General features: G+C 32.6%; 2 protein-coding genes across 3 annotated transcripts in view; one reads left to right on the top strand and one right to left on the bottom strand.

The window, feature by feature from the left end:
• The window catches only part of LOC141461843 (glucose dehydrogenase [FAD, quinone]-like), a 30,397-nt gene extending 11,962 nt beyond the window's left edge, over positions 1-18,435 (bottom strand). Inside the window, exons 1-2 of the mRNA XM_074143233.1 lie at positions 18,314-18,435; positions 2,849-3,113 (exon numbers count right to left, since the gene is read on the bottom strand). Of these exons, the coding sequence (XP_073999334.1) occupies positions 2,849-3,088 (240 nt within the window). The 5' untranslated portion in view covers positions 3,089-3,113; positions 18,314-18,435. The remainder of the gene's footprint in view (positions 1-2,848; positions 3,114-18,313) is intronic.
• Flo2 (flotillin-2) overlaps positions 1-25,378 on the top strand; it is a 166,015-nt gene that overhangs the window by 112,897 nt on the left and 27,740 nt on the right. The window lies entirely within an intron of this gene.

The following is a 25,378-nucleotide window of genomic DNA, read 5'->3' as shown; positions in this document are numbered from 1 at the left end:
GACAGTACAGTTCACAAGATGAGCGAAGGAGTTTTTAAGGGATTTGAACTTGGAATGGACCACTGTTTTGAAGGTGTTTCTAAGTTCAGTTATGTAGGATATCTCCTGACTAATATAATGAAGATATTCAGCATCGGCTAGCGGCCAAGAATACTACGTGATCAGCTGACGAACTTTATGTGAACAGTTAGGAAAAAAAGATTCTGCGAAGTATATTCAGTCAGATTGAGTGGCATCAAGCCATAATAGAGAACGGATGTAATTTTTTTTTTTTTTTTTGTCAAAAAGAACACCTGATTGCATTGAATTGAAAAAAATAATCTGTATCTTATGGGAAGGATAAGACTTCACTTTTATTACATGACCGACACCTGGGGGCAGGAAGAGGCTGATGTGGAACCTGTTTAGGAGTGAGGCAGACGAAGAAGGAAGACAAGCTATAGAGAAACCTAGAAGGAACTAAGGAAGGAGGCCAAGGTCCTTCTTGGGCCGTAGCGCGATGAGTAGTGAGTAGAAGTGTTGGCTAATTTCCTTATTTTATTCAATGCTAACATTTCGACTTCAATTTGTAATTAAAATTTAATTGAGGACCACATCGTCGTATCATTAAAAAAATGTTACAGTGAACATAGCCTATAAAATACATTTAAAAAAAATGTGATTGGCAAAAGAATAAGTAATAATATTAAAGCTAAATATGGCTTAAGACAGCCGAAACGTCCAAACATAAAAAAGTAAGTTTAAATTCAACTTAAATCAATTAAAAAGGTTTTTGTCATTATACAGGGTGTTCATTTTAAGATGGCTCAAATGCATTTCATGCTTAAACGGTTAATCTGAGCAAAAAATGGTAGAGGAAAAATTTGTTGCCAGTCATCTCTAGTTTCAGTGTGCAGTTGATAACCTCCAGGCTAACCTGGTTTGCGAGCCAGAGGAGGCACCTTTGCTTCACAACATGCTTCACAAGTTGCGTAAAGTGCATTATTTGATAAATTAAGGAATAAGTTTGATCCTTTACATGAAAGATATTGATCACTTAAATATATGGCAGAAGGTTTCCAATTTTTTTGGTAATTAAACGCAACTCTTCCAAAATTACCAAGTAATTATTAAACCTTCTTGTTTGTAACAGATGTAAAATTAATTTTTAGCCATTTTGTGTATGCTTGAGAACATCTAAAGCTCTTAACATTTGATTTTTCTTAGAAAAATCACACGGAAAACTACTTATTTCCCGATATTAAGAAAAATACTAGCTTCACTGCCTTGGCAATATTTTTAGCAGAAAGGGGATGAAAAAATACATAAAAATGACCTATCGCGAGCTCTTCTTTCTCTTTGATAACAAGTTAAAAAAATTGAAATTTGATTAATAAATATCAGATATTGAAAAGGCCTAGCACCTTTAATTTTAAAGATATCGAACTGCGGTTTCCGGTTTCTTTCATAACTTTTTATACTCTTTAAAACGGAAATGGGGGTCAACTGCGAACCCTCACTTTTGGTCGCGCGTCAGCCGCGTATGCGGGCAGGAATCTAAAATCAAGTCACATATTCTGAAACTAGAGATGACGGGCAACAAATTTTTCCTCTACCATTCTTTGCTCAGATTAACCGTTTAAGCATGAAATGCATTTGAGCCGTCTTAAAATGAACACCCTATTATATTAGAATTATTCTTTATTACATCGAACGCTAGCCAAGATTTGATACCAAATTTGTCCGGTTTATTTGGCATATACTGAGGAAATTTGCATCTTGACTTTGTTGGGAACAAATGTCCTTGGAAGAGATATATGCTCCTGGTTAGAACAGTTTTGACTGTTCTCTACGAATTTGTACCAATAGAAATCAAAGCCAATCTATCTGTTTGTAAGCGATGATTTCTTTGATCCAATCGAATAAACCTCACAATTTCCGTCTACACACATTTCTGCTCACAGTGTTTGAGAAGAATGCTCGTCCCTATTTTTTTGGTTCCATAGAAAAGGGCAATATCGTACAATTTTTTGTCCTCATATGCACCACATGCAAACAATAATCCGATAAATGCATTATCAAATTGAGTTTTCGAGAGAATTCTGTTACCAAAAAAATAAATAAATAAATAAAATAAAATATTAAAATAAGTAAATAAAATGAAAATATTCAGCCGGTCAAATTACCGGTCGCGGTAGTTAAGACGGACTACATATTTTTCTCAAAAACCAAATATTAGGAAAAGAAGTGAATATTAAAAAAACAATTGCATACATATTTTAGGAAAAGTCGTGAAGTTTAATGGCGGTATGATGACGCTGTAATTAGAAAATGTAAACCAAATTTAAAAAAAAACGGTCAATTGACCGGTTGTGGGTAGGTTTAGTGTTAATATTCATCAACTCACACAATTATTTGTCTCCTCATTACATTCGTTTTCTGGGTTTTTACAGATATTAGTACGAGTAATTCATCAAATTTCTGATTCCAGCAAAGCACAAATATAATTTATTTTTTAAATCTAAATGTTTCCATAAAATGTTTTTTACATTTAGACTTTTTAGATGGTGCAAGACAAAATTAGATTAAGTAGAGGATGTGCCTTATTTATGGTAATATTTTACAACCTCTTCCTTCTTAACTGGGAGTATTGGGACTATAACTTCCGCTTTGATGGGATTATGAGAACATCCGGCTCTGTGGTTAGATTTTATTGTTCATGGAACTTCTTTAGACAGTATAAGCACGTTGTGTATACATCCCCGATTAATGGTGTAAGTCGTAACAATGATTCCGAATCAAATTATCTAACAACATTCAAAATTATCAATCATTCTAACATTATTCTCATCATTGCCAACTTGATTACCTTTTGTTCAGACAATCTGGACGCCACAACAGAGCCCGCACTGCCAGCACCAATCACAATGAAATCATATTCATCCTTTATTTTGGACACACTGATTGGCTGGCTTTCAGGATCATATAGATCGTAATTATAATAAGTGAGCGCTGCTAGGAATGTTGGCATAAACCAAATCTTGCCCAATCCAAACAGTCCTGATGCTGTCTTCAAAGCTCCGGCCAGCACTGTAGTCATGTCCACCATTCTGTAAAATTGTGTTCAGCTTCACCTGTAACATTCACCCACTTACTTTAAAATCCATTTTTAAAAAAATAACTTAAGCATTGTTTTACGTAAACAAGATAAAACAACCCATTTACTACAGTTCTATTGGGCAGTTTTAATTAGAATCTTTACAATTGTGGTACACCAAAATCGTGTAAGTTCAACTAAATCAAGTATACTAATTCTAACTAACTAACAATAAACAACTTAAAAAATGAGGACATATTTATTTTCAAAAAAAATAAAGATAGGCTAACGGCCTCTTCTTTTAAAGTCTCTCTGAACACTTCTCTTAGTATTAGTGCTGAACATTATCTATACAACAATAACATTGCTGTGAATTCTCTGTAAATACGTAGAAATACTATTAGTATTAAGGCGCCACGGTAGCCGAGCGGTTTAAGGCGTGACCTGTAAAGCTAATATGCATTGTGGTACTGGGTTCGATTCCCCGGTCTTAGGCCTTGGATTTTATTTAATGGTTAATAAAAGAAATTTACAGTAAAGTATGTTTGTTAGTTGCCTCCGTCCACGACACCTAATTGTGGTAGTTGGCCTGAGAAAAGAAGCAATTACTTTACTTACTTTTAGTATTAATCAAAAAACCATAAGCATTCCTTGTACTCTGAATGAGATGTACACAGTATCGCATATCGTTTGTAGATGTCCTATTTATTGCAATATTAAAAAGAGTTTTAATTTGATAAGTAGAATTCCATGTTTATGGTAAATCAGTTAATCGAACGCTTATTTTATTTGTATAAATTGCTTATAAGAAAATTTACATTTCTATAAGCCAGAGTTTGGTCTCTGCTAGCAATAAATTTATGAGAAGAAATAGATATAGATACCCATTATTTCCAAGCTTGAAGAAAACTTTAGAAAAACAAAATTAAACCCTCATAAAATTACATTACATTACAGTTAATCGAACGTGAAATTACAAGAATAAATTTCAGAATATTTTGAAATTCACTCGAATACAAACGCTAACAATATCGATATTGTTAATCGTGCTAGCAACTGGACCGCAACAAGGTGAAGGGTAGTTTAATACAATTAGTTCATTTCTTATCTGCAAGTTTAATTTATTAGTCCAACCTGCTATTTTGTTATTCAAATATGTTCGTACAAAAAAAACATCTTTAAAATAGCCAATCAGTTAATACATATTAATTGTAATAATTACAGTAAGAGATTCATGTTAGCCCGAGAATCTAAAATTTGGTGTTTTTCTGTAAAATTTAGTTCAGTCACTTTAAAATTCAAATAAATTTTGACTAATTCCATTTACCAGGAGTAAATTCCAGTTACAAGAGCAAAAAAACTTATAGAATACCAGGAGTAATACTTATAGAATACCAGGAGAATACTTATAGAATACCAGGAGTAAGGTGACAGACATTGGCCAGATTTCTTAATGGCACTTATTTGTGACATCACTTTCTTTGCACAAAAGGGAAATTCCTTTAAGCATTTACCATTTTTAAGTGTTCTTATGTAATGGCGCTGAACCAAATGTGAAGAAGTTGCTTTCATTTAGCTAACAGAAATTATATAAGGTTTACCGGATAAGATGCTCAGTTTTTCATTGATTTAACATAAAGTTTGAAGTTCGACGTAATTTTATTAAAAATAATTGGCGTAAAAATTTAGTAAATTGAACTTCTCCTTGTAGATTTTATTGGATTCCGTATTGACCAATAAGATTGAAGGTATAATTACGGTAGTGTAATATTTGCTGTGATTGGTTTTCCACATTAAAATACTATTCCCTTGAATTCCTAGATAAAGTGATTTTTTTTTTTTTTAATTCAACTAACTAGAGTTGATCGCTCATTGCGCGTTACTTTCAAATTAAAAAATTATAGAATACCGGCTTTTTCGAATAAAATAAAACTACAAATGGAAGTCTCAGTATTATTTAATTTAAAGTAGCATGAATACCACATTACTAAAAAAGTATTTTTCACTTTTTTTTTTGAGATTATTTTGGAAATGGCTCATCGCTTTTCTATATACTTTGTCCACCATTATTACCAACTCATGTTGATCTTCAATTATCATTTGAGAATTTTATCCTGGATAATTAGATGATGGGTACTTCTGGGTTTGAAGTGGAGGTTATTTTTTACCTCAAAAATACTATTTAATTGTATCTTATATATTATATACTGTGTCTTATATATTATAAAGAAGATATATACTCGTATTGCTAAAATTTCGAATTAGTAGAAATTTCCAAAACCGGAATTACCACTTACAGAATGGAATTTCATTTAGCGACTCGAGAATTACAATAAGAGAAAACCGAGTGTGTTTTTTAGTTTGTTTTTTTTAGAAATAAAATTTAAAAATAAAGTAAGGCGAACTGAACTGCAGGCAGGTGACCGCATGTAGTTACGGACTAGTAGATAAATAATTACTAACACGAACACTATGTTCCGTCTCCCCAAGAACATGACAGCCATAAGCGTGACACATGCTCATAAAATACTGTTTCTACAAATTCCATTCCTCCGTATGATTTATCTTATACTGAAAAATATTATAGTTATCACCGTTTTAAACATCCTCTTACAACCAAACGAGGAAGTATTGCGCTAGAATTAGTGTTTTGAAATAGAATTTTACTAGGAAAAATCTATTCTGTCTGAGCTGCTGTTAATACTAAGGGACAAAATTTTTTAAATTCTAACCGCGCCAATGCTCTAGATCAGGGGTAGGCCTACAAGCAACTCTGAATCATTTTATGGCCCGCCATATTCATCCTAATGCTAAAGAATTGTTTTATTATCTCCAAATGGAACTAATTGACTTACAATGTATTTTAATAATGAACTAAAACACAATTGGAAGCTTTATATTTCCTTCAAATTTCGAATTGCTGTATCTCCTGCCCTATCAATGCAATCATTGCGAAAATATTGACAATTATAGTGCTCTTCAACCTCTCCAATTGAGTGCAATTGCAGCTTTCTATCTGTATTTATAAAGAAGGTATAAGGATTTAAAGTTTGTGAGCTTTACATTTCTTTTATATTTCGTATTGCTGTATCTCCTGTCCTATTTATGGAATATTTGCAAAAACATTGACAATTATAGTGCTCTTTAACCTCTTCAATTGTGCTCAATTCCAGCTTTCTAGCTGAATTTATAAAGAAGGTATAAAATCTTAAAGTTAGGGAGCTTTACATTTCTTTTATATTTCGTATTGCTGTATCTCCTGTCCTATTTATGGAATATTTGCAAAAACATTGACAATTATAGTGCTCTTTAACCTCTTCAATTGTGCTCAATTCCAGCTTTCTAGCTGAATTTATAAAGAAGGTATAAAATCTTAAAGTTAGGGAGCTTTACATTTCTTTTATATTTCGTATTGCTGTATCTCCTGTCCTATTTATGGAATATTTGCAAAAACATTGACAATTATAGTGCTCTTTAACCTCTTCAATTGTGTGCAATTCCAGCTTTCTAGCTGTATTTATGAAGAGTTAATGTTTGGGGGTTTTACATTTCCTTCAAATTTTGAATTTCTGTATCTATATTACAATAATTGAATGAAAAAAGAACATAATTAAATAAAATAGCACAATACCTTTTTAATTTAAATATTTTCAGGATGAAAATAAGAATATTATTATCTACTTTACTCATTACATTCTGGGTCATTAAACTAAGCAACTACTTTACTCATTACATTCTGGGTCATTAAACTAAGCAACTACCAAGGCTATACATTTTGCTAAATTTTCAATGTAAATAATTAACTAAATAAAAAAAAAGTTTAATAATTAAACTAAGCAACTGCATACAGATTCCTTCACTACGATCTTTAACATTACAATAGTTATTTACTGAAAATACAGGTCTTTCCACAACAGAGTGAATCAAATCATCTGATTATTTAAGAGATCATAATCCACAAGATTTATCTACATTTGGTTCATACTTCATTTTATCTAATTATACAGCACTTTTACTTTGTGTAGAATTAACTGTAACTGTATTATTTGTCTTAATTAGTTGATATTAATTTTTTAAGAGAAAAATATGTCGTAAATCTATGCCTACGAGGGTCGTTTGAAAAGTCCGTGCAAAAATAAAAACTACTTAATTTTTTGGGGTAAACCTTTTTTATTTTTCAACATAGACTCCTTTTAGGCTTATACACTTCGTCCAACGCTGCTCTAGTTTGTTCATTCCTTCCGAATAATAGGATTTGTCCAAGTCTGAAAAATAGCCATTCATTTCTGCAATCACCTCCTCGTTTGAATAAAATCTATTTTCCGCCAGCCATTTCTTCATATTGGGGAACAAATAGTAGTCCGAGGGAGCCAAGTCTGGAGAATAGGGGGGATGTGAAACGAGTTGGAACCCTATTTCCATTAATTTTGCGACCATAACTGCTGAGGTGTGAGCTGGTGCGTTGTCGTGATGGAAAAGGACTTTTTTGTGGGCCAATCGTGGGCGTTTTTCTTGCAGCTCGGTTTTCAAACAGTCCAATAACGATGAATAATATGCATCTGTAATACCCTTTTACCCTTTTCCAGATAGTCGATGAGGATTATTCCTTGCGAATCCCAAAAGACAGTCGCCATAATCTTTCCGGCCGAAGGAACGGTCTTCGCCTTTTTTGGCGCAGATTCCCCCTTGGTAACCCATTGTTTAGATTGTTCTTTGGTCTCAGGAGTGTAGTGATGTATCCATGTTTCATCCACAGTGACGAAACGGCGCTTAAAGTCCTGCGGATTCTTCTGGAACAGCTGCAAACCGTCCTTGCAACACTTCACACGATTTCGTTTTTGGTCAAGCGTGAGCAATCGCGGCACCCATCTTGCGGATAGCTTTGTCATGTCCAAATGTTGATGCAAAATATTATGTACCCGTTCATTCGAGATGCCCACAGCACTAGCAATCTCACGCACCTTCACTCTTCTGTCATCCATCACCATATCATGGATTTTATCAATGATTTCTGGAGTAGTAACCTCAACAGGGCGTCCAGAACGTTCAGCGTCACTTGTGCCCATATGGCCACTCCGAAAATTTTGAAACCACTTATAAACTGTTCTAATCGAAGGTGCAGAGTCACCATAATGTTTATCAAGCTTCTCTTTAGTCTCCTGAGGCGTTTTGCTTTTCATAAATTAGTGTTTAATCTTTTTTCGTCCATTTTTTGAAAATCACTCGACTTCCTCGATTCAAACGAATGCCAAACACAAAGAAATAGACCGATCTGGCTGAAACTTGGTGTGTGTTCTTCCAAGAGATGCTACTAACTAAACATAACCTCGATACGCGCCAGTGGTGCTATCTCTCTGACTTTGCACGGACTTTTCAAACGACCCTCGTATGTTACGTGTACTTAGATTTCTGTACAATAAATTGTAACGGCTACTCAATAGCTCCGGAAAATAAACTATTCCGAAAAGGAATCGAACAGAGATTTAGAGAACTCTCTTCTGTACCAATTGTAAATTTTTGTGTGTACCAAATCTCTTTAGCTTCAATAGAAAATAAATACTTTCTTGAGTGGTTATAGGGCAGTTTAGTTAGTTACCTTCGCCCAGTTCCTTTAAGCCCTTAAGTAGCATAGTTTAGGGTGACGTTGATGAAATAGTAAATGAAAGGAATAGTTTAAAAAATGTCAGTCATCAGAACAAATCAATTGGCGACGAGGATGGGTATGTGTGTGTGGTCGTTTGAGGCGAAAGTTACGCACGTGCGTAACAATTGATTGATATACCTTTTAAGTTATATTTATCAACCTTACGCACTTGAATAAAAAACGTTCCGAATTCCGTAATATATTGGTCTAATTTGCTTTCTTTTAATCCGCACCTAGTGCTATGCTTTTGTCAAATTTTCGAACCTTGGGTATAAGGACAATTTTCAAGGCTTAGTGCTTGTTGAAAATTTTATGAAAGAACAGTGTGGTTTTGAATGGATGCTACGTTGAGCTGCTTTTCAAAATGTTCTGTCTATAACATTAAATAATATTTAAGCCTATAATACTTACAATTCCTAGTGAGATCTTTAACACGCAGTGAGTAAAAGTTTTGAATGCGTTTCAAAACACTTTTTATTTTGATATTAACAAAGAGAAAGTAATACCTTAGGTAATTTATAGGTATAATTTTATTATTAGATTTGCAACCTGAAAGAAATTTTCTTCTAAGTTTGTAATATTCCATTATTCAATAATTCTATATATAAAACTGGGTTAGAAGCGCAACACTTTCAAATTGGATAAACCGACTTTAAGACAGACGCGCCGATGTAACCAGGAACTTATAGTTAGCAATCTTGTAATGTCCCATTAACTTTTTCAACTAGCAATTTCGTTTTAAAAAAAAAATTATTTACAACTACATAGCACAACTTAATGTATATAATAAGTAATTGTGCCGCTTCGCAGGTTAATATATTTTTTTTTCTAATAATTTATTTTAAGTGAATGTGCTTACATGATGTAATTATAAAACCAATTCATTTTTTGGAGCCATACTTATGTAATGTCAGTTCTCTACTGAAACATCTTTTGCTAATTTAAATAGAATAGAATAGAATAGAAAAGAAATTTATTATTCTGGGACAATTGTCCCCTAAGAATAAATACAGGAACAAATAGAGGCCTTAATAGTTTGGCCTGTGATTAAACAGAAAATAAATAAATAAATAAGTATTTACAAAAGTGAAAATATAATAAGTGAAAATGAAAGTAAAAATAAAATAATAAAACAGCAGAAATTAAGGAAATAAATTAAAACAATTACAATTTGGGAGGAAGCTGGATAGAGAGGAGATAATTGAATAGACGGGATTTAAAGATAGATAGGGTAGGAGCATGGCGGACAGATGAAGGCAAGGAGTTCCAGAGAGAGGTAGCACGTATGAGGAAGGACTTGTCAAAGGATGAGGTACGGTGAGAGGGAATATAAAGATCAGATGAGCGAGATCTAGTGTTACGGGAATGGATGGAGGATTTAATTTAAACTTAAGGAGTTGAAAAATATAGGAAGGCCTTTGAGACTGGATGACTTGAAAAAGGAAAGAAGCCAAAAAATATTGGCGGCGATAGACAGGAAAAAGCCACTTCAACTCATCGTAGCAGTGCGAAATGCGAGAGTCTCTGGAAATGCTGAAAATAAATCTTATGAAGCAGTTCATGAGGCGCTTAAGCCTATTTCGGTTATATTTCGTTTTAACTTAAAAACATTATTACCGGGCTTAAAACTAATCCAGTAAGACTGATGTTTACATTCACTTTATTATAGTGAGTGAGACGCCACGGTAACCGAGCGGTTTTAGAGGCGGGGCCCGCAAAGCTATGAAGTTGTTGTAGTACTGGATTCGATTCCTCCCGGTATAGGCCTTGGATTTTATTTATTTTAATATGAGAATTTAATTATTAAGTTTGGATACTAGTCGCCTCCGTCCAGGACACCTAATTTGGTAGTTGGACGTAAAGCCCGCCTATAAAAATAGGCATTACTTTACTTATAATCTGTGGCTCAACTTCTTTTCAAGGATTAAATAGGCTTGATAAGTTTTTTTAAAAAGCGATTTTACTACATTACATAATGCAGCTTTTCTTTTAGTTAAATAATTTTGAATTAGCGTGCTATAGGAATAAACGGAATTCCAACGTATACGAACAACATTTATATTTTCTCCACTCTTATGCCGATTACTGCTTGAAAGTTTTGAGCCCACAATAAACTGCGCAGATTGTCAAGAAGTCAAGGCGCATTTTAAAATCGCAAGACCAAAATTGGAAATGACATACAGTAGCATACGAGGCAATCGTATTGTTGGTTGGTGATTCGAGCGTATACGATTCTACAAACTCAGCCATCCGAGGCAAATAATAACCAAAATTTCCTCATGATCAATGAAACGTTTAAAGATTTGGAAAAAAACCCGCAAATTTTTACATATTTCCAAATATTGCAAGCGGATGCTTACATGCGTAAGTATTGTTATTATGAAATAGTTTTTTTTTTTTAAATTAGCAAGTAACTGGTTTACACATTCCCACAACTTGCCCTTAATGCAATAATTTGTAATTATAAAATTACCCCTAACCTTAAAATTAATTTAAAAACATAAATCATGTAATAATCAAGATGGCTCTATAGCAAGAAGGGAAAGTAAAGGTACAGACTTTAGCGGAAATCAGTAAAGAAACAAAGAGGTTATTCACTTAACCTGCGACGAGGCTGTGGTAAAATGAAATCCGAGTAATATATATGATATTTAGAGGGGCGGGTGTTGGTCTACTGGTCATGAGTGTGGCTTTGTAATTGGGAGGTGCCCAGTTCGAATCACGCGTATGACTACTTTTTATTTGCTTAAAAAAAAATTGTTTATGAGTATGAGCTTCCGCCCACCGACACCTAATTGGTAGTTGAACGTTAAGCCCCGCCTCAAAAAAAAAATAGGCTTTACCTAAATTTAGTATTAACACTCAAAAGACTTTCTCTTACCGCTATTCTCAAGGTTCTAACTCATTCTCGAAACATTTGAGTCATAATAATTCTAACCATAATTATAGTTTGTAAAACTGTACATTACACTGAAATTTAGCCTTTACAGAGAAGCCTGACCTAACCAATACAAAGTTTTTCAGAATAGCCTAGGAGCCAAGTCGGAGAAAGTGAACTAGCCATTGAATGAAGACTCACTTCCGGTGGAAAAATCCTCTTTAAACTGGATTAAAGTGAAGTAATTGCCTATTTTTTCAGGCAGGCTTTACGTACAACTACCAAATTAGGTGTCGTGGATGGCAAAACATACTTTACTGTAAATTTCTTATATTAACAATTAAATAAAATCCAAGGCCTAAGACCGGGGAATCGAACCCACTAACCAACAATACATATTAGCTTTACAGGTCTCGCCTCTAACCGCTCGGCTACCCGGTGGCGCCTTTTAAACTGGATTATTACTATTGTAAAATATGAAAAAAATGAAAATAAACAAATGGGAGATAACAACAAAACTACAAAGCATAAAATAATAATTTATTCAACCCTTAGATACCCTCAACCGGGCGGACACTCAAATATCGAACATTCCAAACATTTAAATTGACTACACTATATACTCGTACATTTAACCTTCTGGAACAATACATAAGAGATATAAGTCCCTTACAGAAATATCGCACATTTCAGCGAATCTGCCCCATTTACACTAACAAAAGTATCCTAATCGGAATTGGTTAAAAGAATAATTATAATTTAAATTTAGTACATATTTTCAAATATTGTATTAAATTTTAAGAAAATCTTTAAAATATAAACTGAGTTAGCTGCATCTTCTGTTGGCATCTAACGAAAAATCAAATTTTCGTTTTTTGAGTTACGGTAAGTATAAACCACACACAGACCAGTTTTTTTTTTTTTAAAAAAAAACACGTACTCAGGGAATCTCTGGAAATCTACCTTAAAACCTTCCCTTGATGGAGCAGCGTAAGTGCAAGCAAATATTTGTGACAGTTTAAAAAGAAATTCTTATAACCAATTGTTATGATTGCATTAAGGAAGTCAATAACGCAAACTAGTGCACTAATAATTCTTGAACTGATGCACCTATTAGTTCAATTCAATATTATCAATAGAATTAGTTGTTTATAGTTCACTTTATATCAATGTTTATATTTTTTTTATAACGCAGTCATTCAAAAAAAACACTGTATATGATGTAACCCAACTGTTACGTGTCATGGCTATTGCATTTGTATGTGTACAAGCAAAAATAAATGAAATGAAATGATAATAAAGAAAAGCGCATAAGGACGGTCATGTTTTGGACCATGGCCTTCAGAAAGATGAAGCCACGGATAGGAGGGCAAGCAACAAGGTCATTGTTGAAATTTCGTATTGAGAAACCTTAATGGCTATAGTATTCCTATAGTTGACAGAACTAACGCAAAATATTTTCTTACTCAATACTTAACTATTCTAATTGACTAATTTTGTTAAAAACATTAAACATGAACATTTTGTGCACAGATCTATAAATGTAGAAGATATAAAGGGTTGAAAATTTTTTGGGTCATGAAATTCTGTAAAACTATGGCCGTTCTATATCTCCCACTGTGAAACACGTATTCGTATGAAATTTTGTTCTCTTGTACACTTTGTTTTTCTCAATTATAAGCTATAGTTATTTTGTGCACAGATCTATAAATGTAGAAGATATAAAGGGTTGAAAATTTTTTGGGCCATGAAATTCCGTAAAATTGTGGCCGTTCTATATCTCCCACTGTGAACCACGTATTCGTATAAAATTTTGTTCTCTTGTACACTTTGTTTTTCTCAATTATAAGCTATAGTTATTTTGTGCACAGATCTATAAATGTAGAAGATATAAAGGGTTGAAAATTTTTTGGGTCATGAAATTCTGTAAAATTGTGGCCATTCTATATCTCTCACTGTAAACCTCGTATTCGTATAAAATTTTGTTCTCTTGTACACTTTGTTTTTCTAAATTATAAGCCATAGTTATTTTGTGCACAGATCTATAAATGTAGAAGATATAAAGGGTTGAAAATTTTTTGGGTCATGAAATTCTGTAAAATTATGGCCGTTCTATATCTCCCACTGTAAACCTCGTATTCGTATAAAATTTTGTTCTCTTGTACATTTTGTTTTTCTCAATTATAAACTATAGTTATTTTGTGCACAGATCTATAAATGTAGAAGATATAAAGGGTTGAAAATTTTTTGGGTCATGAAATTCTGTAAAATTGTGGCCATTCTATATCTCTCACTGTAAACCTCGTATTCGTATAAAATTTTGTTCTCTTGTACACTTTGTTTTTCTGAATTATAAGCCATAGTTATTTTGTGCACAGATCTATAAATGTAGAAGATATAAAGGGTTGAAAATTTTTTGGGTCATGAAATTCTGTAAAATTATGGCCGTTCTATATCTCCCACTGTAAACCTCGTATTCGTATAAAATTTTGTTCTCTTGTACATTTTGTTTTTCTCAATTATAAGCTATAGTTATTTTGTGCACAGATCTATAAATGTAGAAGATATAAAGGGTTGAAAATTTTTTGGGTCATGAAATTCTGTAAAATTGTGGCCATTCTATATCTCTCACTGTAAACCTCGTATTCGTATAAAATTTTGTTCTCTTGTACACTTTGTTTTTCTGAATTATAAGCCATAGTTATTTTGTGCACAGATCTATAAATGTAGAAGATATAAAGGGTTGAAAATTTTTTGGGTCATGAAATTCTGTAAAATTATGGCCGTTCTATATCTCCCACTGTAAACCTCGTATTCGTATAAAATTTTGTTCTCTTGTACATTTTGTTTTTCTCAATTATAAGCTATAGTTACTTTGTGCACAGATCTATAAATGTAGAAGATTTAAAGGGTTGAAAATTTTTTGGGTCATGAAATTCTGTAAAATTATGGCCGTTCTATATCTCCCACTGTGAACCACGTATTCGTATGAAATTTTGTTCTTTTGTACACTTTGTTTTTCTCAATTATAAGCTATACTTATTTTGTGCACAGATCTATAAATGTAGAAGATATAAAGGGTTGAACATTTTTTGGGTCATGAAATTCTGTAAAATTATGGCCGTTCTATATCTCCCACTGTGAACCACGTATTCGTATAAAATTTTGTTCTCTTGTACACTTTGTTTTTCTCAATTATAAGCTATAGTTATTTTGTGCACAGATCTATAAATGTAGAAGATATAAAGGGTTGAAAATTTTTTGGGTCATGAAATTCTGTAAAATTGTGGCCATTCTATATCTCTCACTGTAAACCTCGTATTCGTATAAAATTTTGTTCTCTTGTACACTTTGTTTTTCTAAATTATAAGCCATAGTTATTTTGTGCACAGATCTATAAATGTAGAAGATATAAAGGGTTGAAAATTTTTTGGGTCATGAAATTCTGTAAAATTGTTGCCGTTCTATAACTCCCACTGTGAACCACGTATTCGTATGAAATTTTGTTCTCTTGTACACTTTGTTTTTTTCAATTATAAGCTATAGTTATTTGGTGCACAGATCTATAAATGTAGAAGATATAAAGGGTTGAAAATTTTTTGGGTCATGAAATTCTGTAAAATTATGGCCGTTCTATATCTCTCACTGTAAACCTCGTATTCGTATAAAATTTTGTTCTCTTGTACACTTTGTTTTTCTGAATTATAAGCCATAGTTATTTTGTGCACATATCTATAAATGTAGAAGATATAAAGTGTTGAAATTTTTTTGGGTCATGAAATTCTGTAAAATTATGGCCATTCTATATCTCCTACTGTGAACCACGTATTCGTACGAAATTTTGTTCTCTTGTACACTTTGTTTTTCTCAATTATAAGCTATAGTTATTTTGTGCATGGAACTATAAATGTAGAAGATATAAAGGATTGAAAATTTTTTGGGTCATGAAATTCTGTAAAATTATGGCCGTTCCATATCTCCCACTGTGAACCACGTATTTGTATGAAATTTTGTTCTCTTGTACACTTTGTTTTTCTCAATTATAAGCTATAGTTATTTTGTGCACAGATCTATAAATGTAGAAGATATTAAGGGTTGAAAATTTTTTGGGTCATGAAATTCTGTAAAATTATGGCCGTTCTATATCTCCCACTGTGAACCACGTATTCGTATGAAATTTTGTTCTTTTGTACACTTTGTTTTTCTCAATTATAAGCTATACTTATTTTGTGCACAGATCTATAAATGTAGAAGATATAAAGGGTTGAACATTTTTTGGGTCATGAAATTCTGTAAAATTATGGCCGTTCTATATCTCCCACTGTGAACCACGTATTCGTACGAAATTTTGTTCTCTTGTACACTTTGTTTTTCTCAATTGTAAGCTATAGTTATTTTGTGCATAGAACTATAAATGTAGACGATATAAAGGGTTGAAAATTTTTTGGGTCATGAAATTCTGTAAAATTATGGCCGTTCTATATCTCCCACTGTGAACCACGTATTCGTATGAAATTTTGTTCTCTTGTACACATTGTTTTTGTCAATTATAAGCTATAGTTATTTTGTGCACAGATCTATAAATGTAGAAGATATAAAGGGTTGAAAATTTTTTGGGTCATGAAATTCTGTAAAATTATGGCCATTCTATATCTCTCACTGTAAACCTCGTATTCGTATAAAATTTTGTTCACTTGTACACTTTGTTTTTCTCAATTACAAGCTATAGTTATTTTGTGCACAGATCTATAAATGTAGAAGATATTAAGGGTTGAAAATTTTTTGGGTCATGAAATTCTGTAAAATTATGGCCATTCTATATCTCCCACTGTGAACCACGTATTCGTATGAAATTTTGTTCTCTTGTACAGTTCGTTTTTCTCAATTATAAGCTATAGTTATTTGGTGCACAGATCTATAAATGTAGAAGATATTAAGGGTTGAAAATTTTTTGGGTCATGAAATTCTGTAAAATTATGGCCGTTCTATATCTCCCACTGTGAACCACGTATTCGTATGAAATTTTGTTCTCTTGTACACTTCGTTTTTCTCAATTATAAGCTATAGTTATTTGGTGCCCAGATCTATAAATGTAGAAGATATAAAGGGTTGAAAATTTTTTGGGTCATGAAATTCTGTAAAATTATGGCCGTTCTATATCTCCCACTGTGAACCACGTATTCGTACGAAATTTTGTTCTCTTGTACACTTTGTTTTTGTCAATTATAAGCTATAGTTATTTTGTGCACAGATCTATAAATGTAGAAGATATAAAGGGTTGAAAATTTTTTGGGTCATGAAATTCTGTAAAATTATGGCCGTTCTATATCTCTCACTGTAAACCTCGTATTCGTATAAAATTTTGTTCTCTTGTACACTTTGTTTTTCTGAATTATAAGCCATAGTTATTTTGTGCACATATCTATAAATGTAGAAGATATAAAAGGTTGAAAATTTTTTGGGTCATGAAATTCTGTAAAATTATGGCCGTTCTATATCCCCCAGTGTGAACCACGTATTCGTACGAAATTTTGTTCTCTTGTACACTTTGTTTTTGTCAATTATAAGCTATAGTTATTTTGTGCATAGAACTATAAATGTAGACGATATAAAGGGTTGAAAATTTTTTGGGTCATGAAATTCTGTAAAATTATGGCCGTTCTATATCTCTCACTGTAAACCTCGTATTCGTATAAAATTTTGTTCTCTTGTACACTTTGTTTTTCTGAATTATAAGCCATAGTTATTTTGTGCACATATCTATAAATGTAGAAGATATAAAGGGTTGAAAATTTTTTGGGTCATGAAATTCTGTAAAATTATGGCCGTTCTATATCTCCCACTGTGAACCACGTATTCGTACGAAATTTTGTTCTCTTGTACACTTTGTTTTTCTCAATTGTAAGCTATAGTTATTTTGTGCATAGAACTATAAATGTAGACGATATAAAGGGTTGAAAATTTTTTGGGTCATGAAATTCTGTAAAATTATGGCCGTTCTATATCTCCCACTGTGAACCACGTATTCGTATGAAATTTTGTTCTCTTGTACACTTTGTTTTTCTCAATTATAAGCTATAGTTATTTGGTGCACAGATCTATAAATGTAGAAGATATAAAGGGTTGAAAATTTTTTGGGTCATGAAATTCTGTAAAATTATGGCCGTTCTATATCTCCCACTGTGAACCACGTATTCGTATGAAATTTTGTTCTCTTGTACACTTTGTTTTTCTCAATTATGAGCTATAGTTATTTTGTGCACAGATCTATAAATGTAGAAGATATAAAGGGTTGAAAATTTTTTGGGTCATGAAATTCTGTAAAATTATGGCCGTTCTATATCTCCTACTGTGAACCACGTATTCGTATGAAATTTTGTTCTCTTGTACACTTCGTTTTTCTCAATTATAAGCTATAGTTATTTTGTGCATAGATCTATAATTTTAGAAGATATAAAGCAGTGGTTCTTTACCGGTGTTCCGCGAATATGGTCCAAGTGTTCCGCGAAATTTCAATTTTAACTGTATTGAAATTTAGAAACTTAGGAAAGATACGAAAACAAAAAATTGTTCCTTTTTTTTTAATTTGAATTTAATTTTAAGTCCTTGCTAAATACCGAATTTCAAATTATTTAATGTTAGTGTTCCGCGAGAAAAATATATACATATAATTGTGTACTGCGTCTATGAAAAGGTTAAGAACCACTGTACTAACCTATAATAGCGAGGTAGCCTGGCTACTGCTAGGGACGCGTTGCTCTGCTCGCGGCCGATGCCTCCATAAGCTCCGTTTACACACTGGCTAGTGAAAGTGCTTGATAATACTTTCTGGTCTCTCCTTACACAGTTCCTTCTCCTTCTCCGCCACAATCTTCCATAAATACCTCCACCACTAATTTCTATCTGTTTCGAAACACTCCTATTCTTATCTGCCGGTTTAGTAAACATAATTTAGACGTGATGTGTTGCACGCATCCCTTTGCAGCACTTTTTTTTTCTTTCTTTCTACCACTATGTTAACTTTCGAGAACTTACGTCGCTGTACGGGCTTTGCACTTTCTCTTATTGTTATGGTAAAAAAAAAGAAGGTACTGCAATTTTGCAGAGTATGCACCGGATATACGTATCCGTTTTTTCAAGGTCAAGTTCTGAAGATAGTCAACGCCGATGATGGATAATTTATACTTCATTTTGTTTAAACCAATTGAACTTGCCATTTATTATTTAAAGTTGGGTCCATAATAATTAATCTGTCAAAGCATAATTTGTGCAATCTATGTGCCTTCATTTTCACCTAACAATTTTACATCCTTTTGAATATCTCCACTTGACTCATGCCTGTCTCCAGGCGAACTATATAATTGTGGAAGTCCTATGGGACCATGTAAAATAGTTATTTATTTAACAAGTGTGGAAAGTAGTACTTTTCTTCACACGAGGCAGGGTTTGCACGCACGAACGAGCGAAGCGAGGAGAGTGCAAGTGCAAATTGCCGAGTTCGAGGAAAATACTTTACACTCGAGTTAAATATTAAATTTTTTCTGCAACCATTAGATTTATTAACTAAAAAAATTAAAAATTTCATTTTTACAGACTACAAAACTCACAAGTCCTACAGCTTAAGCTTTTTATATTTATGACTTATGTCTAAATTATCATTAATGTTTAAGGTAGTTTTTAACATGGAATGTACAGACCACAATGTAGATGAATTATAAGATTCAGAAATTTCATGAAAGTAAGCTATAAGTATATTTTCTGATGTGTTTTTAATTTTTTTGTCAGTGCACCATTTCTTAAAATTATTGTAACGATAACGATCTTTCGATTTTTTTGGTAATAAATTACTTATTACATTTTCTGCTGTTTCTTTTATTGATGGAGGAGTGTTTTCTAAACAGGAATCACTAGAATCCATTTTAAATTTCTATAAGGTAACACTATAACCTTTTTAACTTTTATAATTAAAAATATCTAATTATTTATTAAAATATTATTTTTATTTCTATATTCCTTTCAATTTTTATTTTATTTTTTTAATATTCGTTTTTTAATTATTTAGATAAAATAAATTTAAATAAGTTTATTAAAGTTTTACAGAAAATATTTAATAACAAAACTTCTTATATCAAGGAAGCACAATAAAGTTTTTCCACTCTCTAGTGAGGAAAGTGACACTAATGGAAATTTTGCCCCACAAGTGAAGTAAAGTTGGGCATTACACAGCTGATTTTAATTGAGTAATGAGAACATTCTTACATGGTTGCGGAAAAATAGATTTTTTTTTACAAAAATTTGCCGTTACTACATCAATTTTTTCTGGCAACCAGTTGCCTTGTCTGATTTTAAGATCGTTTACAGAATTCATACATTTACTACATTAGCTTTGTACAGCAATGACGTATATCTATACGTCATCTGACCAAAGTACGTTTTTGTACCAGTTTTTGGAGGTTTCATTGTAATTGTTTGACTAGGATATCCGCAGTTGTTAAGATTCCCTAGCCGACTTATAGAACTTTGAATTTCATATGTGCGTTCATACCTGTTTACTACTAAAATATATATCTTTCAGCGTCCGAGTTTCTAAAATATGAAAAGAATACAAAGAAAACAATTAGATACTTTCTTATGTAATGTTTCATAACTGATTAGTCTTGAGAACTACTTTGCTTTTTAACGTTAAAAGTTTCTGTATCTACAATAAAGTTGTTTAACATAAAATATATATTTTTTAAAAAATAAAAAAAGCAAACTGTTACACAACAAAAATGATTGAACTTTTTATGTAATTAAATGTAAAAGGTATTGTAATTAATACTAAACTTACATGGATCATTAACCTGTCGGTAAATACGTAACAGTCTAAACCAAATGTTAGTTAAAACCTACAGTAACATATTAGCTCCCAATGTAGTCATGGACAAAATGGTGTCATCGTCAATATTCTGCTTCTAACAATGCAAGGGAATATACTAAATAAACACTCCAAGTATGAAGAACAACATCTTGTGCATAGAGTGACCCAAAAAGTAATTAATGCTTCTTTAAGTAATTTATAAATAATGAATAAACATTTATAGTGCTGGAATGTTTACTATCTCAGCAATGTATGGCTTCCAAACTGTAACCTAACTCTAAATTATTTATTATTAGTTTAAATTAAAAACAAGAACCAAAAAAATTCTTTGTGTTGTACTTGCATTATTGAACGAAATAGATCTCATAAGCCGGAATGCTTTTTTTTGTTGCAAAGTTGTTGCGTACGAAAATATTTAGCCAACAAAGCTCAAAGTAAATCTCAAGTATATGTGTTTAAGGACAAAATTCTTCTAAGAAAAGAATCCTTATCCTTTTCAGGATCTTATCCTACGAGGTGTGGCTATTAAATAACGAGACTGATGCTGCTACAGAAGAACTATGCATGCGCCAAATCTTAACGACCAGACAGCTGTGCAGCGTAAAGCCTTCTCTTTCAGATTGCAACGTCTCACGTGTTTGTAGAGAAAATCTGTCTGACCGGAACCTGACGTGTTTGTGTAAGAGGTGTTAGTTTCGTTTTGCCGAAAACATGATACTACACATTTAGTAGAGCAATGAATTGTCGTGAAATTTCACATCAAAACTTGGGTAAAACCGCTACTGAAACTTATCTTTTATTAAAAGAAGTTTATGGTAATGAATGTTAATTACGTGCGCAAGTTTTTGAGTGGTTCAAGCGTTTCCAAGATGGCCGAGAAGACGTCGGAGATGATGACCGCCCGGATCGCCTTTCCACGTCCAAAACGGGTGAAAATATCGATTATAATTAATCAACATTACTACCGTGAGGTGCTTGCTCAACTCCGTGAAAGAGTAAGGAAAAAAACGACCCGATTTGTGGAAGTACAAGTCACGGGGTTCTCCATCAAGACAACTGGCGCCGGCTCACACTGCATTGCCTGTCAAGACGTTTCTAGCCAAAAGTACAACATCCCAGTTTTAGGCCATCCGCCTTATTCGCATGACCTGGCCCCATTTAACTTTTATCTGTTCCATAAAAGTCAAATCTGCATTAAAAGGAACACGATTTCAGTCCGTTCGAAGCTGTGAAAGAAAAAGCGGCACGCGTCATGCAGGAGCTCACAGAAAAAAGACTTCCAGCACTGTTTCGAACAATGGTAAAGTCGCATGGAGCGTTGTAGGGATAGGGAGGGGTGTATATTGATGGTGATTATAACTAAATATGTTTAAATTTGTAATAAAATGTTTTACAGCAATAGTCTCGTTATATAATAGCCACACCTCGTATATCACAATCTACAGCGAAACATAAAAGTTGCATTTTGCGGAAGACTGCATTCAACCTCACTTGAGGAAAGGTTAGTAAATCAGAAAAATCGTTCCAAATGGTTAATATCACGTAGTCATATTGTCGCAAGACTACCGCTTACTGGCAATAACGCATGCAGTAACTACAACCTTCATTTTACAGGCGTAAATCCGGTAGAGTAAATAACTATTTACGTAAGAAAATTAGATATTAACAATTATCCTACATTGCACATGACAAGATGTTGTATCATTAGTACTACATTTTTTTAAAACTAAACATCTTAGTTGTGTCTACTTAAAAATCTAATTTTGACGCAGCCAGTTAGAAAAAAGCGAGTTGGTAGGCTACGATGCAAGAAATGCACCCTTGATGTTCGAACTGGAATGCAAATGAACAAGATCTTGTTTGTTAGACCAAACCTTTTTTGTGCTTTTTGAGGGAAGTGTGACGTCCTAAAGATTTGATGTCTTCGCGGAATACGCAGGAATATATTGCTGCGGTTGCTGAAGTGAAAGAACTGCTTTACTGGAGCTTGATAATGGAAAGATTTCTTGTTAATCGTTTCTTTTCTCTTTGTTTGTTATTCAAGTCAATACACGAATAGGAGATGGTGTGCTATTCAAAGTGCAGGTTACATACAAATGACTACAACGTTGCGATGTTCTGGTTGCGTTTTTGAAAATAAAGTTTTGAAAGAATATATAACCTTCATACAAAGCACGCCATTATATGAGACGTAGCAAAAAAAAGCACTGGACACTTTATGCAGTTACCTAAAACTATCTTTCGAAGGCTGGCTTATAATGTTAATAAAACAAAATTAAAAATTTCATTGACTTGTGCTGAATTAAAGATAGATCCAGAATGGGCTCGAAATCCCTGAAGTGAAAATAAATCAAGAAGCATCTAATTAAACTATTTATTGGCACATTTATATGGAAATCAAGTTAAAAACAAAATATTTCTTATCTATAAAATCTATTATATTATAATCGTAATCTATATCTATAAATAGTTAGCAGTGGCGTTTACCCAATTTTGACCCAAGGCATGCAATTTAAACTTTACAAACGTTTTGGTTACGAAGTTTTAGCTCTTCTATAGAACATATATATTTATATATGCATTACCAAGATACGATGCATTTCTTTTGTAATGCCTCGTTCTTTCGTTGGCCTAGAAAACAAAAACTGCATAATACTGACTTTTATACTACTACAACTAACTAAAAATTGAAGATTCAACATAGTTTGCATATTTCCAAATTGCACACTATATAATTTCTGACATATTTATTAGATTGGACTTCCGAACCAACAGATTTTGAAGCCCTCATCTAAATTCTTGATTAAGATCACATCAAATTTTCTATCTTATCTATGTACCTGGAAAGATTATTGTTTTGAATGTGGTTTTAACATTACTAGTGACGTCCGTTTACCATTTGAAAATTAATTTCAAATTAAATAAAGATTTCAAATCAAAGAATAAGGAGGACATTTTCAAATTGTGAAATTCCGAAATGACTGGATGCTAATTCCGTCCAAAATTTAAAAAAAAATTCAAACAGGATATAATAGCGGGCAGCGCATTGGAAGACAAGCCATTACCTTATCAATCTTACAAACTATGTTGACCATATAATTATAGAAACAAAAATATAGGAATCAAATCAGTCAATAAAGAAATTAAAATATATTGTTAATTGGGTAAAATCGAGTACCAAAAATATCATAAAATACCAGGTGCAGCCTAGTAACCAAATACCAAATACTAAGTAATACTGGTAGATATGTGCAAGCGTACAAATTTTATCCAATGCCCATTTACTATATAAAGTTTCTCTTGCAAAAAATTTAACTTTATAAAATGCTGATCGTTACATACAGTGACTCCCATTAATATTGGGACAGCACATACAGCAAAAAAGGGGCAGAAACAGTTCGGAGAGTGCTAAGAAAACTCGACTATCATGGTAGAGTAGCCTGGAAGAATCCTTTTGTCAGTAAGATAAATCGTGTTAAGAGAGTGAAATTTGCCGAAAAATGTTTTAATGGAAATAGTGACTTTTGGAATGATATACTCTAGCGATGAATCAAAATTTAATGTTTTTCAGTCAGATGGATGGGTTATGGGCTGGAGGAAAGCGAATGCTGAGCTCGAAAAGAAGAATTTACAGCCAACATTAAAGGGTTTTAAAGCTCCACCTCCGGGTGGAGGTGGGTCAGTTCTGGTTTGGGGCTGGATGTCCGCATCAGGATTTGGAGAATTAGTGTTTATTGATGGAATGTTGGACAAAATAGTTTATAGTAATATATTAAAAAATAATTTGGAAAAAAATTGGGTATTTTAGGGTCTTTTAAATTCTATCAAGATAACGACCCCAAACCTACGGCTTGGGTGATACGTCAGTGACTGTTATATAATTGCCGAAAAGTATTCCAAACCTCTCCGCAGTCACCAGATCCTAATCCCATTGAACAATTACGGCAATAGTTGGCTAGTGCTTTAAGCAAACGAGTAATATCTAACAAAAATGAATTAAAACGATGTTTCCTGGAAGAATGGGAAAAAAACACCACCTGAATTAACCAAAAACTTGTTTCACCTATGCCTGATCGTTTGAGGGCTGTTTTAAGTCAAAAAGCAATTATTAAATTATTACCAACCAATTATTAAATAGTAGGAGATTTTAAATATTGAACATTTAAACTCTAGCACTTCTGGTGTCCCAATATTTTTGAGAGCCTTATTTTACACTTTTTCAAAAAGTGTTACCTAACAGTTTGGAATTTCATCGATTTATACTTATATATAATTTCCACAGATGTTGCTAATGTTATTAAAAAAAAAAAAAATTCCAAACTTTTGTATGTTGTTTTCATTTTCCTTTTAAATCATTTTGTAATAGGTGTCCCAATATTAATGGGAGTCACTGTATTTGTTTAAACAATATTAAGTTTTAAACGTTAAAATGTGCACGAAAAAGCGTAGCGTTGTAAAACACTTAACAACATTTTTCGCGGAATCTTAATAGAATTTTAATAGATCTGGGATGTTACTTAAAAATTATTCTTATAAAGGAGAATTTTCCCTATATTATAAAGAAAATTTAGGCATTTTATCTTTTTTAGAAAAAGAGACAAAAATTTTCAAATTTGGATGTTTTTCAACGTTACAGCTTTTTCGTGCAGTTTTTGACGATCAACCCTTATACAGCTATCCTACCGGACAGTTTTAATTAAGTACAAATTAAATACAAAAAAATTAAACAAGCAATCTTACACTGTGCTTAATATTTTAGGCAAGTTATCGTTTTATGCGTAAAAAATAAAAGAAGACAATGCAAATAATTTTCTGATTCATTTATTTCTCTAATATTGAAATTAAATTTTGGGAAGTATAGAAAATTCTATTTATTTATTTGTACGTTGCCAAATTATTTAGTTGGTTTTAAACTATTGA

Source organism: Rhodnius prolixus, unplaced genomic scaffold (assembly GCF_049639745.1).
Source record: "Rhodnius prolixus isolate KJV_2025 unplaced genomic scaffold, Rpr scaffold_12, whole genome shotgun sequence".
Lineage (NCBI taxonomy): Eukaryota > Metazoa > Arthropoda > Insecta > Hemiptera > Reduviidae > Rhodnius > Rhodnius prolixus.
This window is presented reverse-complemented; position numbering and strand designations above follow the sequence as displayed.